Raw genomic sequence first — 14,900 nt, 5'->3', positions numbered from 1 at the left:
AAGAGAGGGGTTAAAAGGGGATGTTAGAGACAGTTCGGAATGGGGTCGTAAATTAGCACATGATCCAACCACAGAGCAAGGGTGTTCATCAGCGGAATGTGAAGGGGGAGAAAAGTAACTGAAAAAGCCTTCCGAGCCCGAGCCCCCCCCCCCCCACACACACACAAAACAGAACAAACAGAAGACGACTTTTTGTCCTGCACTTGTACCTTTGAAATGTACAAAGCAAGTTCAGTGATAAATAAAGTGAAGAACCCTCTCTTTCTGCTTCCCCTCCCCCTTCAAAAACTTCAAAACCCTGTCACTGATGAAGGACTAACCACGCGTGAGGGAAATATATAGAGGAATGAAAACAGTGAAATAAGTTTGAGGTATAAAATCATCAGAATGTGTATCATTGTTTTATGATTTCACGTAGCCATTGGACTGCGTGCAGCCTGAGAGTACTCACGATATTAGTCTTTAATTATTGGTTATGTCTCATAGCTTATTCTTAATGAATGACAACAAAGGGCTGTTCGTCTCATACAGCATCCTCTGTAAATACCCCCCCCCCCCCCCACAACATTCACTGTAGCACTTCGGTTATTTTGTGTGAATTCAATGGTACGTACATTTTTCTCCAGTAAACAAGCAAGATGGGTGCCTTTCAGTCGAACGCCGACATAATTGATGTCCTTGACGACAGTACTAACAAGTGGCCTGTCCTAGAACTTGAGAAGCAAATATCTGTCTTCACTTATGATGAAGACAAGCCGGAAATCAAGGTTAGTATCGACGTAACGTCGACCAATGACATCTTGCGGAAAAATAAAAAAACTTTTCTCTGACGTTGTCACTCCCTGCTCTCGCTCGTACGTACTCGAGCCGAGCTAGGTTACAGTGCTCTGCAGTGCTGTAAGCCCGCCCAGCCCGACCCGGGGCGCTCCGCTGCAGCTGCTTCGCATTCGGGCTGCGGCCCCGATCCCATTTGCGCTCTAGTGCAGTAGGCCCTAGCCAAGGTCTATAGGCGGTCTAACAGTTAACTACGTATCTATACTCTATAGATCTACAACGAGTACAATTATTATAACTGCTGAAAATAACTGAAAATAACGTTGTGAAATGTATTCTATTGTAAGCGGGTTCCCATCCCGTGCCGTAGAAGTTGGACAGTAAATTGACGACCCGATCCGACCTGCCCTGTCATGTCGCCGAGCCACATACAGCCACTCTCTCTATTCAGTAGTGTAGTAATAGTATCACACTATTAACCTCCCTGCTCTATGCTCTAACTGCGACCAGCCCAAACGCCGCGCCAAAAGTAAAGAAGGCCTCTATTAACGTTAACGTTTTCAGGTCCTACACTAGGCTAGTCTAGGGCTTCCTGTCTTTGTAACCATTTTTGAAGATTGATTAAAAAGGGACATCACACGAAAAAAATACATCATGACTATATATTCGGGTCTCAACGTAAGAAGAAAACTAGGCGCGGCACCATTGCATTAAAAGTTTGTACTTTGTTAGAAGTTTACACATATTGTGGATGCATGGGCCATGGCCAATACTAAGCGTTTTTTACTCAATTGAGTACGAACACTTGCTTTTTTTTCTTTTTTTTTAAGTGTGCAAACCTTTGCTTCAAGTGCGTATGCGCAAACTCTCACTACAACTTCACAAGTGTGTACACCATAACATGTTTATCATCATGTTTACAGTGGTTGTTCTCTGTGAGACAGCATGTGGCCAGTAAAGATCAACACACAGCTCTTGACCAATGAGATCACAGGATTTTCACTACCCACTCTATAACATTTTCATTCTATTCTTACAGGTCTTGGTCTTAGGCGAGACGGTGTCTGCAGATTTGCTTCTAAGAAAGGTTGCCAAAGCCCTTGGTGAGCAGGATATGAATATGGGGGGGGGGGGGGGGGGCAGGATAGGATTAAGATAGGCAGATGGGCTTCATGAGCTTCAGAAATAAAGAAATTAGAAGAGGATATCTTTATTTGATTTTATATGTTGGTTATCATTTGTATTTTGTCAAGGACCACGGCTGTTGACTTTCCACGAAAGCAATTATTTTGATGTCTTTCTTCTCAAGAATTTCAACTTCATTTTAGTCAGTCCTTCATGTGCATTGCAACAGATTAAAAAACGAAAAAGAGAGTGAGATAATTATTTGATATCATTTTCCACAAGGATATGCAGAATGATCAATGGTTAAGCTCAGCTGTAGTATGGCAGAGCTGCAAAATCACCCTGATTCTGACGTAGTTTTGAAAAAAAAAAGAAAAGAAAGTTTGGTTACTGCCAAATTATATATTGCCCTGACAAGACAAAAGAAAAGCAAACTAAGGGCCTATTGGCCACTCATATTTATAAAGCAACTATTACATGTATCTCCAGCTGAGATGCATTAACACACATGCATCTCCCCAATAATGTGTTGGAATTGCCCTGAATTTGATGAACTGGTACCTACAGTCGGGAATATGTGATTAGTTGCCTCTCAGTTAGTTCCCCAGAATGTCCATGGGACTACGTGGTACTGTTGACAAAACTGGGCATTATACTCTACATTATACATGAAGCTTGTCACTGAATGACAGCAATGTTAAGTCATGCATAGCAATACTTTCTACATTTTTACCATATCTGCTTTTCTTCTCTCTTTTTGTTTTCTTCCCCAGATATGAAGGCGAGCAGCCTGAAACACTTTGGAATCTGTGAGGGACTTCACACCCCCATAAAGAAATACAAATGCTCCGATCGCATCAAAACCAACTCAAAAGGTGTTTTAACTTTTCAGATTATCTAGTAGTGTGAGAACATTATTTTCTTATTTGTTTTGAGAAGCACATATATTGTTGAGGACATGCTACTGCTTCAACAGTAAGATTTGGAAAATAAGGCATTGAATTACTGCAACTCAGGGTTGGAAAAGGAATGGACAGAAGACAAGCAGTAGTCATCAATGGAAAGCTGTCCCCTCAGACCACCCTTCGTTATGGAGTTCCACAGGGCTCAGTCCTTGGTCCATTGCTCTTCACACTCTACATTACCCCTCTTGGCTCTATCGTAGAGCAACATGGCCTTGGCGCACATTTCTATGCCGATGACACCCAGCTCTACCTCAACTTTTGATCCAAAAGTTGGAGGCGCTGAAGAATGTGCTACTGCTGCTGTTGGGGCCGCCATTGAGGAGATTCGCTGTTGGATGAACAGCAACTTTGTGAAGCTCAATGACAAGAAAACAGAGTATCTGTTGCTCTCATCTCCACATATGAGGAGCAGTATCATTGGTGCTCCAGTTCTAGTCGGTGAAGAAGCTGTATCTCCAAACAACAAGGCTAGAAACCTTGGTGTAATCTTTGACAGAAAAATGAGTATGGAGAAACACATATCATATGTTTGTCAGTCAGCATACTACCAACTCCGCCGGATTGCTGAGATCAGACACTGTCTTGCACGAGGTGCTGCAGAAAGTATCATTCATGCTCTGATATCATCCAGACTGGATTTCTGTAACTGTCTCCTTGCTGGCCTACCATCAACATCAATCAAATGCCAGCACCGGCACCAAGAAGTCTGACCATATCTCTCCAATACTTCGTGAGCTTCATTTTATTGGCTGCCTGTGCAACGCAGAGTGCAGTATAAGATCTTACTGCTTACTCATAAGGCTCTCCATAACTTGTCTCCTGGCTACGTGTCTGCACTTATCAGTGTACGACAGGGACTACCAGGACTACGTTGCACTGGCCTGACTCTCCATGTTCCCAATACCCGCCTAAAAATGTATGGGGATAGAGCCTTCTCTTCTGTTGCGCCACGTCTGTGGAACTCTCTACCAGTCCAGCTTCGGAATTGCAACAGCCTCAATACCTTCAACAAGTCTGAACTGAAGACTTATATTTTCCAGCAACTTTGTGAATGATGTGTGGCATTTTGTGGGAGCTGGGTGCCTTTGAATGTTTCTATAACAGATAAATGGCACTATATAAATGCTGTTGCATCATCATCATCTTTTAGTGCAGCATTAAGTACTGTGTTGTTAGATTTTAAGGTACAAGTAGTCACAAGTATCAGTAAGTCTATTACATCATTCAAATTTTCACCATTTGAAGTAATCTGAAAACTAAAAAGTCAATGTACCTTTCAAACAATGAAGATTTTGGTATTGAATATGTATTATATATTAGACATTAGAGTATCTTTTAGTCTGTGGGCTAACATTGTGCACCATGATATAATATTATAGGAGACAAGGGTCTTTCTTCTTTAAACAGGAGATCCTAATTATAAATCTTGCTCAGAGAAACGACCCTATAGACAAAATATTTAATGTCCAGTGTACTGTCCATCTTGACCCTTGTAGAAATATGTTTTCCTGGCATTGAGGGTTCAACAATAGTACATACTGATACAGTACCAGTTCTGATACTAATGAAAAGATCCTTGGGAACAGTGGTGCTGCCACTAAGAAGAACATGGTATTAGTATTGTGTCAGGTATAGTGTTTTGTTTTTGGTTGTGGGTTTTTGTTTTTGTTTAAAACTGCATAGTGGACAAAGATTAGTCTCCACTCAAGACATTTATGGAACAAAAAAAAAAGTAGATCCAGAAGCAGAGAATTGTTTAAAGATATTGTCTTGTATTCTCACCTGTGACCTTTGACCTTTGCCACAGGTCTCAGTCTGCAGAAGTGGTGCTTTGACCTCAAGCTCGAGAAGCAGGACATAGTGAATGACCCGGTGGCCTTGTATTTGACCTGCTTACAGGCGCGATCCCAGATAATGCAAGGTCAGTGCTGCGCTACACGTCAAGATTTCATTCGTTCCATTATCTATACCAGTATAATTATCTTTGCGCACTGACACACCATTACACAGGATTTCAGTGATGTGGAAGCTTGTGGAAATGACAGCCTGAAATAATCTATATTGCAAGAATCAGCTCTGTGTAGAGTATGTGTGTATTTGCATGCCATGATCACAATTTTATTTGCTGTTGTCACTATTTGATATAATTATCATCACCTTGGTCTAAGGCATTTAAAATCACTTATTTGTAGAATAGTGGTATTTACCCAAGTTATTGTATGATAGACACCGTCCCTCCCCTTACCATGCATCAATATTTGTGTACATCAAGGAAACCTGTTCATTTTACAGTGTATTTATATGCATTCATTTACTCTTCCTGAACATTGTTTATTTTTATGCAGGCATACTTAATCCATCACCAGAACAGTCAACAAAATTAGAAGGTAAGTCTGATTCAGAACATTCAATCACTCCACCATGCTACTGCATTACAGCTCCTTTGTGCATAGTAATATGGTACTGAATACAGGAATTCTTGTTAAAGGGATCGTATAGTTTTGGTTGAGACCTAATTTCAGGTTTCTAACATTTTTTGGTGAGATGATGAGAAACCTCTTATGAAATATGAAAGAGCATGTAATTCCATGAGGAATTCAACATTTATTTGATGAAAATTGGTTTTGAAATGGCTGAGATATCCAAAACAGAGCGATTCTAATAGTTGTGGGACCCACACTTTATTACGATTGCTTTTTTTGAATGTTTCAGTCCTTCCAAACCCGATTTTCATCAAATAAACTTTGAATTCCTCTTAAAATGGTTAGCTCTGTACTACTTCATAAGTGTTTTCTTGGTATCTCGCAAAAAGTTAAAAGCCCAATTCTCATCTCCACCAATACTGTACTATCCCTTTAAAGTCCTTAATATGCAATTATCTCTCATTACTCAGGGGGAAAAAATACCATGCTATTCACAAAGAGAAAATAAAACATAACTTTGTTCATTGCATAATTTCCTGAATCATTTCCTGGTATTTTTGTTATCTGGCATGGCATATTTCCTCCCCATCACCCAGTGTAAACAAATATTCTGGCTCATATGTATCCAGTGGTATGTAAATGATCTGCATATGGTGTTTCCTGTAAACATATGCACAGGGCCATTCTCTACAACCCCCCCCCCCCCCAAGCAAAATCAATTTCAGTCACATGCAATAAATTACAAATAACCTTAGTTTTGAGTGAAAGATTTCTTTTTTTTTTTTTTTTACCAAGAGAGGATCATGTTTTATGTATTGTAGCAATGATTCTTAACAACTAAATTGTGGAAATTTGAGGAAAAATGCGCAAGAAGTAAAGAGATTTCACAGTTTGATGATATAATATGACATAAAGTAGCACTTTGTTTGGACCTCAAAATGGCTGCCACCTTGTTCATGTGATCATGTGTAAAAATCATATTCTCTTTTTACATACAACAACCAAGCTGGTTTTTTTTTGCTTCCTTTTTTTATTTTTGTGTTTGTTTTTGTTTTTTTTAAAGGAAAAATCCATACTTTTTTTTTTGGGGGGGGGGGAATGTGTAACAACAAAGCATCCTTGAGGCATACAAGCAGATTTTAAAAGAAAATATGAGAAACATATTTTTCAAGAAAATATTTAGTCAGTTATAATTAATGTAAAAAGGAGATGTTCACCATTGTGTGATCAACATGACAACCGTATGACCAACACACTGTAAAGTGCAAATCTATACACAAAGAGTCAAGGGAGCCTAGATGATACTGTGTTTAACAACTTCAACTCTTGAAATACCTTGGCAGTTATAACCTTACTGTTTATGTCCAGTGTAACTCTGACTGACACTGCCTGGTTGCATTCATCAACAGTTTTCTTCTTGGAGTAGATTATCCTTTCAAAGGAAGTAGCTGTCTCTTGGATCATGTCATATTTCCTCATAAGATTTGTTTCTGTACAAAGTTCAGAGAATGCACCCTGCACAGTAACATATAATGGCAAGCTTCCACCAAGCATTACTTGTCTTCTCAGTACAGGCATGTTGTAACTTGGACATTACGACATTACATTCACTTTCTTTATCTAGTATTCACAAAATGGGTATCATTCTCGGCATCAACAGGAAAATTCAGATATACTGGACCAGGTTTAGTTTGTATTTCCCACCATTGAACTTCTGATTTAAAGGACAAGTTCACCTTCATTAGCTTCATAGACATGTGGGTAGAGAGAATGCAGCAATATTGATAGAACACATCAGTGAAAGTTTGGGGAAAATCCGACATTCCGTTCAAAAGTTATGAATTTTCGAAGTTTCTGCTCGGTCACGGCTTGATGAGAAGACTACTATAGCTTGTGATGTCATATGTGTACAACAATATAAGAATAAAGATAATTGAACATAGTTTCACTTTTCTTGCATAACAAAGAAATACTCAACTTCTCTCTTTCAGAAGGCAGGGGGAATAATATTACCCTCAATATATGTCAGTAACAAGTCGAAGAAATGTGCACTTCATTCAAAAAGTAAAGTTTTGTGATATTCTCTTTTTATTTTCCTTAAATCGTTGTATACCTGTGACATCATACACTCTAGTAGTCTTCTCATTCAGCAGTGACTGCGCGACACTTAAAAAATTAAAAAACTTATGAACAGATTGTCCGATTTTCCCCAAATTTTCACTGATGTGTTCTACTAATATTGTTGCATTCACTTGAACCACATGTATATGAAGGTAGACTTGTCCTTTAAGTATGACTTAAAATGTAACCTGAACTAGTATTACTCCAAAGCCTTATCTCTAATTCATCAAACTAATATGTTTGTTTGTCTGTTTGGTTGGTTTTTTTTTTTTTTGGGGGGGGGGGATTACAAGAAGATGTAACGTCTCTAAAAGAGGATGGGAAACCTGACTTCAAGCTAGTATCATCCATGTCTGACCCAGCTTTCATGCAAAGATATTATTACATGATTAATGATAGTGATTGATATTATTATTATTGTTATTACAATAATAACAATAATAGTAATGATACTGATGACAACAACAGTAATAATAATAATAATAATAATAATAATAATAATAATTATTATTATTATTATTATTATTATTATTATTATTATTATTATTATTATTATTATTATTATTATTATTATTATTATCATTATTATTATTATCATTATCATTATTATCATTATTCACACATGCAGATCACAATGAGCCAGGCTTCCTGGACTCCCTCTCCTACATGTCAGTATGTCACTGTATGGAGGACTATATGACCGCATATTTCAAGCACTGTGAGCTGAGAAAAGAGCTCTTAATTGGAAGCCTGAAGGTGAGTTAAAGGAATCTCCTGATTTTTTTCCCCTCTTAAAGGCACCACTTGGTGTAACTTTTGGTGTATTTTTGTCAGTATGATGTATGATAAACAAAACCAAAGCAGACTTCAGTATGGAAAAGAAAACTGAGCATTGATTATGATCTTGCGGTTATCTCCTTTCATAATTAACACTATGGCATTTTAGTCTGCTCAATCTATGTCTAATCTGCTGAAAGAAAATGTCTTTCCAATGCTTTCGGAGTATGGGATGCACTCTTTATGGTAAACGTTACATTGTAACTATGAGCTGTAAGCTGTACCAAGCATATACAGCTGTAAGCTGTACCAATCATGCAGCTGTATTCTCTTTCCAGGCACTTTCTTTGTTGTACCACTGACTGGCTTTGTTTGACCTTTGACCTTTGAGGCAGAACTAAAGAAGCCAATGGATACAGTGCTACAAAACAGCCCTGTTGTCAGTGTCTCCTTGGACTGCGCCAAGGAGAAAAAGCTTCTTGACATATGAGATTGATCCTTCTGATTGTGCAACATTTATATTACATTGGGTGGCAATGAATGGGATACCAGGGGATATTGCACGAGTTAGGGCCAATATTGCACGAATCGAAGATAATTGCAATGTTAGCCCTAACAAGTGCCATATTCCCTAGTATTCCATGAATCAAAGTCTTCTAATATAGGTATTATCATCTATAATCATTATTTTGAGATGGAATAAACTGTTAAAGATTATGATGCTTCTTCTAGACTTTGAAATCGACACTGCACTGAAAAAGGAGCAACTCACACAATACTTGCGTATGTAGCAAGATGTTTGCATGCTTGTGAAGTGTAACAATTAGAATGGCGCACTCAGTACATACCAAGAGTTTGCGCGCTCAGCAAGTGCTCACGCTAAAGACGAGGCATTGCAATAGGGTGTATTATTGAACAGCCAGTAACAAAGGTAGCCTATGGGGAATTAGTAAATTGGCCTATGCATTTCATTCAATAATATGCTCTCGTATTGCACAATAAAAATTGAGCGGACAACAATACGTGTTTTTAATGTACGGCTAAATCGTCCTTTGTAGATGATAATACATAATAATTGTGGTGGCTCTGTCTCCAACAGCTCCCCACTGGGACGAAGTTCACCCTCCGTGCCAGCAAGCGAGGCATGCGGCTACAGGTCTACACGAAGGAGTACTTCATCTCATGGAGGAAGATTAAGAGGTGAGAGAAGAGTCCGCTGATAACGTTTTCGAGAGCTTCGCCACATTTTGCAGTCATACCCCCACAGAGACTCCAACTCTCCCGTTTTCAACGGTAGATCTCCCGCAGAAAACCTATTTTTGCAAAATCTCCCGTTCTCCCGCTTGAGATTTAATTGCTTCCGCTTAGGCTCTGTGTCTCCCGTTGGAAAGGATTTCTTACTTATATATTGCTATTGTATGTTGAAAAAAAAATAAGCCTTAGAATATGTGATAGCACCAGAGAGCATCTAGAACCCTAGGAACTTCGCGCTTCGCACACATCAACTTGGAGTCTCCCGTTTGCTGGGGGTTTCAGGCGAGAGAATCTCCAGATCAGAAGGTGCTTTGGGTTGGAGTCTCTGCCCCCAGAGCATTTTTCCTTGTGCTATTACACATTTCAAAAGTTCAAGACTTTTTTTTTTTTGGGGGGGGGGGGGGCTTATACATAAGCATATAGCTGAATCTATATAAAGAAAGACAACTCAGGGGAGACCATAACTGTGGTTTGTACAGTGAGATGTCTTTGTGATTAGGAGTTGTATTGAGCCATTTTTGATTTGAGGAGACCCATTCATTCAGTTACATTGTTAATACACAGATGCTATAAGCTGCGCTGGACATGAACATGTCATGCATTTTGTATCATTTCAGCAACGTGGTAGATATTGTGTGGCATGATGAGGAAGCCAGGTGCCTTTGAGTGTTCTTTGGAGATAAATGGGGCTATATAAATGATGTTCATCATCATCACGACCATCACCATTACTATCATCATCATCAACAGCAGCATCATCATCATCATCATCATCATCATCACCATTTAGGCTCAGAACATTAGATGAATATGGACATTGTGTTTAACCCGTTGAGGACGAGTCCCGAGTATACTCGGGTAGGTGTCTATGGGAAATGCGTGCTATAGCAAAATCAAACGGTCCTCAACGGGTTAAGTTCATACATGTATAATTTTAAGCACACACATTTCTCATTGTCCATGAAATTACAATGTTCACTCAACTGAGCTTTGTTAAGTGGGCTTCCTAACCCTATCTACGCTTTTGCTGGCCCGGTTTCCACAATGAGTTTGTGTCTCATCTTCTCTAAGCTGTCAAATGTATGTTGTCATGCCATTCTTCATTCAGAGATATTCTGAACAAAAGCAAATTTCTCGATGTAAAGGATGAATGTTGTCACATAACCCATTTTTATGTGTACAGTGGTGGATCCGGGGGGGGGGGGGGGGGGCGCAACCGGTGCACGCCCCCCTTTATTTTTCGTAAAAAACAAGAAATAAAAAGAAAAACAATGTAATGAAACCCGGAAGTGGCACCAGAAATATTAGTCACGCCCCCCCCACCCCTTTACAGAATTCCTGGATCCGCCCCTGGTGTATGTTTGGTATGCTGTTTCAGTACATGTAATCAGTTCTTTGGAACAGTGAAACACATAATCTGTTGTGATTTGGAAAAGCATTGTGTTCATTATACAGATGCATGAACCAAGTTTCATGAATTAATTATTACATTGCCATCTGAATAGAACATCAATCACTGTAAAATATCAAGACCTACTCTTGAAAAGTGATTACTATGTTACAGGTAGATACTTTGTCTCAACTCTGTAGAGTCTATCATTTGAAAAGGAGGACATTTCTGGGATTGTTTTTTTCTCAGGTGGACAAAAGCTGAGGATGACCTCTATGTGACCTATGAACTCTACTCCGTAACCCACGACAGCAGTAGCACCCTTGTGATTGAGACGCCACAGGCTCCGTACCTGGTCGCTGTCACCATTGAAATGATCAAGACGCTACAGGTATGAGATAGCAAATAACTGTGAACCATTGACCAGAATTCGTTTATACAAGTTATGACTTTGTATTTGCATATGACAAATCATGTTCACCAACAGACCTCCAGTAATAAATGCATGCTGACACGTGCATGTGCAAGGTATACATGCATATTTCAAGCTTGTTCGTGCTTGTGGACTTTGAATTGAACCCATGCATTTCATTTAAACCAACTACAACATGTACTTTAAAGATAGCCCTTCCCTTTTGCATTCCTTCCCAAATAGCACAGAACATGATATATTCTACCAGAATGACAAGACTATTGTAAATCTATAACATTTATGTGATATTAGAAGGTTGTTAGCCGTTAAAATTCAAATAATGCACCAAACGCTCACCGTAATGTATTTTGTGTACTAGGCACAGCTGCATACATTAATCTTCCTGTGGTTGTAATAATTATACTTATACTTCGAACAAAAGATATGCATATTAAAACTGTCAGCTAGAAATGAAGAATTCACTAGCTTCTCTTACTTTGTTGTCGATAGCAAATAACAACACACCACTTACATGAACCACATGTGCAACCAAGTGCATCACACAGGTCTGTAAAACTAGACTAGTAGTTTAGATTTGTAATTTTTTTGTAGTACGAAAAAAATATTCAAATCTTAACGGTCAATTTACTAAACAAATAAAAACCCTCTTGAGTTCAAAATTTACTGGAGGTTTCCAAATAATGTTTTCTTCAATACCTAAGTGTTCTCACCAATTTTTCAAAAATTTGCATGTAAAAGGGATTGGCTGTCTTTAAAGGGGATGGCTAGTAACTGATCAGTGAGAATCAGTGGGAATTCTGGGGGATGATTGTTCCAATCCTTGTGGGATTCATAGAGCACATGTATGATATATCTATTGTTGTGTGAATATTGTTCGCTTCAGAATGGTCTCATATTCAAGTAATGTGCAGTTTACTGTTTCAAGGTTAGCATGCTTGTACAGTGACGGGGCATTAAACTGAACATTACTTGAATATGAGACCGTTCCGAAGCAAACAATTTTCACATAACAATAGATATATAATGTACTCTTAAATGAATCCCACAAGAATTGGAACAATCATAACCCAACATTCCCACTGATTCCCACTGATCAGTTACTAGCCATCCCCTTTAATTCAGGCCAATATATATTAGTGAAATGGAAGAGTTTCAATGCAGGTGAAGGTAACTGGTTCACGTGACTAAATGATTACAAAATAAAAGATGGAAATAGTGGGCAAGTTTCTGTTGAAATTATTGAGACACTGTAGCTTTAAGATAACAAATATTGGTCATAGTTTTAAAGGCAAAACATAGTTCTCATACATGTATGTCAGCAGGGACCGTTGAATTTTAGTCTCACAAAGTTGTTCATCTCCCTTTGATTCTGTAGGCGGAGATGAACGGCATGATCTTTCAGACGTCAGATTTGAGAATAGGGGAGAATGGGGAAGTAGTGGAGTGGAACAATATCACCTTTGACCCCAGGCAGTTCAACGCAGAGACAGAGGAAGCCAGGCGGTACACTGACCTTGCCACGCTCGCGTAGGACAAAACCCTCCGCATCATCCTAGTGACGTAGATGCAGTCTGTATTGCAAGTACAGAGTGGCGTCATTCACATTATAGATGCAGATGGTTCTCTTTACGACGAGGATGAAGAAGCGGCCATTTCATTTGCTGGTGTTTGATTGGAAAGGGGTGACACAGATGCTCCTCTGTTGGCACAAGATTTGAGCGCACAGCCCAAATAACATCATGTGGGGACCGGCTGTGGATCTATATGTGAGCACAGCAAAGCTGAATCGTGTAATCCAGGAAAGTCGTCTGCAGATGTTTGTGAGAGCAGACCACGTCAAGAGCGGTGCCAACTAAACAGCCTCTTATTTAGGGAAAGCCTATTATACTGGTCAGCCTGTTCCTGCCCAGTAGGTATTGTGAGCTAAAAATCGGATATGTCAGAGAAGATATACCGGTAAATACATTTTTCAAACCTCCAATTGAAGGCCATTTTCTTACCAATTTCTACTGCAGAAGTAGAGGACTCTCTATATATCAGGGAGCATGTGAAGTCAGCAAAGTAAGAAAAGCCAAACTGTACTTGGTTTAATATGAAGATAGATATTTCTAGTGAAAGTCTATTTCTGTGAAGAATATCAGTTGTAGAGTTTAGCCGGGTTTCTTGATAGTTTTTCATACTCTGACAAGATGTGGAGCGAATTTCAAAGTTAGAGTAAACTAATATCCCACTGTACATGTATCAGTACATGCCAGATGCAAGAAAGTAACTCTTTGTCAAATTACTAGATTCGACTTACTTCTCAACATATTATGCCATGACTCGCTTTGCAGTAATGGATGAAGGCAGACTTTTATCGCAAATGGTGGATTTTGTGTGCATTGGTGACTAAACCTCCTTCTCTGCTCATGTGATACTGAATGATGTACATTGTACAGTGGCTGTTGGCTCTTGTGCAGCCATTATGATTACACTACCGGTAGACATTACAAAAAGCCCTAAGGTCGGGCCCTATGGTGGAGACTTAGATACTAAAGTATTATGTCATGAGGTTTATGTGCAATGTATGATAGTTTCACAATATTCTGCCATACAGTATGCTCCAGTTGTGGTTGCTTTAGAATCCTAATCTCAACCAGAAAAGTAGGTGTCATTACACGCATAAATGATATTTTTCCCACTAAAAGATAAAGGCGATACTGACACAAATGCAGTATTCTTACTTTGAGATATGCTGAATATTTATCTTCCGTAGATACTGTAAAGTAAGACATTTTTGCAGCATGAAATATTTTGTGAATTGGAGCTGACGGCCTTTTTCGCAGCGTAAAATTTTTGTGAATTGCCACTGGCATTCAATGCATACACTGTAGACAAGAACTTTTGTGAGTATTTAATTTCGCAAATCTTGGCTTTAATGGACTTTGTGAAATTAAAATGCACACAGACAGTTCTGGTTTTACTGTAAGTCCATGAGATATGTGAATTGTTCATGTTTGAATCATCTACATTGAACTTGATTTTGCAACTTTGAAAAGAAATGGTATGTGTAAATTTGCTGAAAATATTTCAAAAATGATCAAATGTACATGTGTGATCAGTAATGAAAAAGAGGTCTGAAAAGTTCTGTAACTTCCGTTATTGTTCCCTATTTCCTTCTTAAACCTGATATAGCTGTATGATTGGGATAGAAAATATTTAGAAATATAATTCATGAAAAAGGTGTTTTTAACTCCTTGTACATGTTTTCAGCTTAATGGGATGGTACAGTATTGGTGGAGATGAAAATTGGGCTCTTAACTTTTTGCGAGCTACCAAGAAAACACTTATGATATAGTACAGAGCATACCATTTTAAGAGAAATTCAAAGTTTATTTGATGAAAATCGGGTTTGGAATGACTGAAACAACCAAAAACAAAGTAAAACAAAGCAATCGTAATAAAGTTTGGGTCCCACACTTTATTAGAATCGCTCTTTTTGGATATCTCAGCCATTTCAAAACCAATTTTCATCAAATAAACATTGAATTCCTCATAGAATTACATGCTCTTTCATATTTCATGAGGTTTCTCATTATCTCACCAAAAAAATGTTAAAAACCTGAAATTAGGTCTCAACCAAAACTATATGATCCCTT

General features: G+C 38.6%; 1 protein-coding gene across 1 annotated transcript; it reads left to right on the top strand.

Moving 5' to 3' along the window:
• The first annotated feature begins 638 nt into the window (after positions 1 to 638).
• LOC139714612 (uncharacterized) lies at positions 639 to 12,793 on the top strand. Its single transcript, XM_071626293.1, has 9 exons — positions 639 to 767; positions 1,814 to 1,877; positions 2,673 to 2,774; positions 4,672 to 4,785; positions 5,210 to 5,251; positions 8,037 to 8,164; positions 9,285 to 9,385; positions 11,079 to 11,220; positions 12,638 to 12,793. Exons 1-9 carry the CDS (start codon positions 639 to 641, stop codon positions 12,791 to 12,793), a joined length of 978 nt encoding a protein of 325 aa, XP_071482394.1.
• The last annotated feature ends 2,107 nt before the right edge of the window (positions 12,794 to 14,900 follow it).

The sequence above is a fragment of the Diadema antillarum genome, unplaced genomic scaffold (genome assembly GCF_040938485.1).
Source record: "Diadema antillarum isolate AM-2024a unplaced genomic scaffold, OU_Dant_1.0 seq00002340_RagTag, whole genome shotgun sequence".
NCBI lineage: Eukaryota > Metazoa > Echinodermata > Echinoidea > Diadematoida > Diadematidae > Diadema > Diadema antillarum.
This window is presented reverse-complemented; position numbering and strand designations above follow the sequence as displayed.

Excerpts from the sequence above, each read along its gene's own strand:
- LOC139714612 (XM_071626293.1), top strand. The coding sequence starts at position 639 with ATGGGTGCCTTTCAGTCGAACGCCGACATAATTGATGTCCTTGACGAC. Across the intron at positions 768-1,813 it reads AAGACAAGCCGGAAATCAAG|GTCTTGGTCTTAGGCGAGAC; the intron begins GTTAGTATCGAC and ends CTATTCTTACAG. Across the intron at positions 11,221-12,637 it reads AAATGATCAAGACGCTACAG|GCGGAGATGAACGGCATGAT; the intron begins GTATGAGATAGC and ends TTGATTCTGTAG.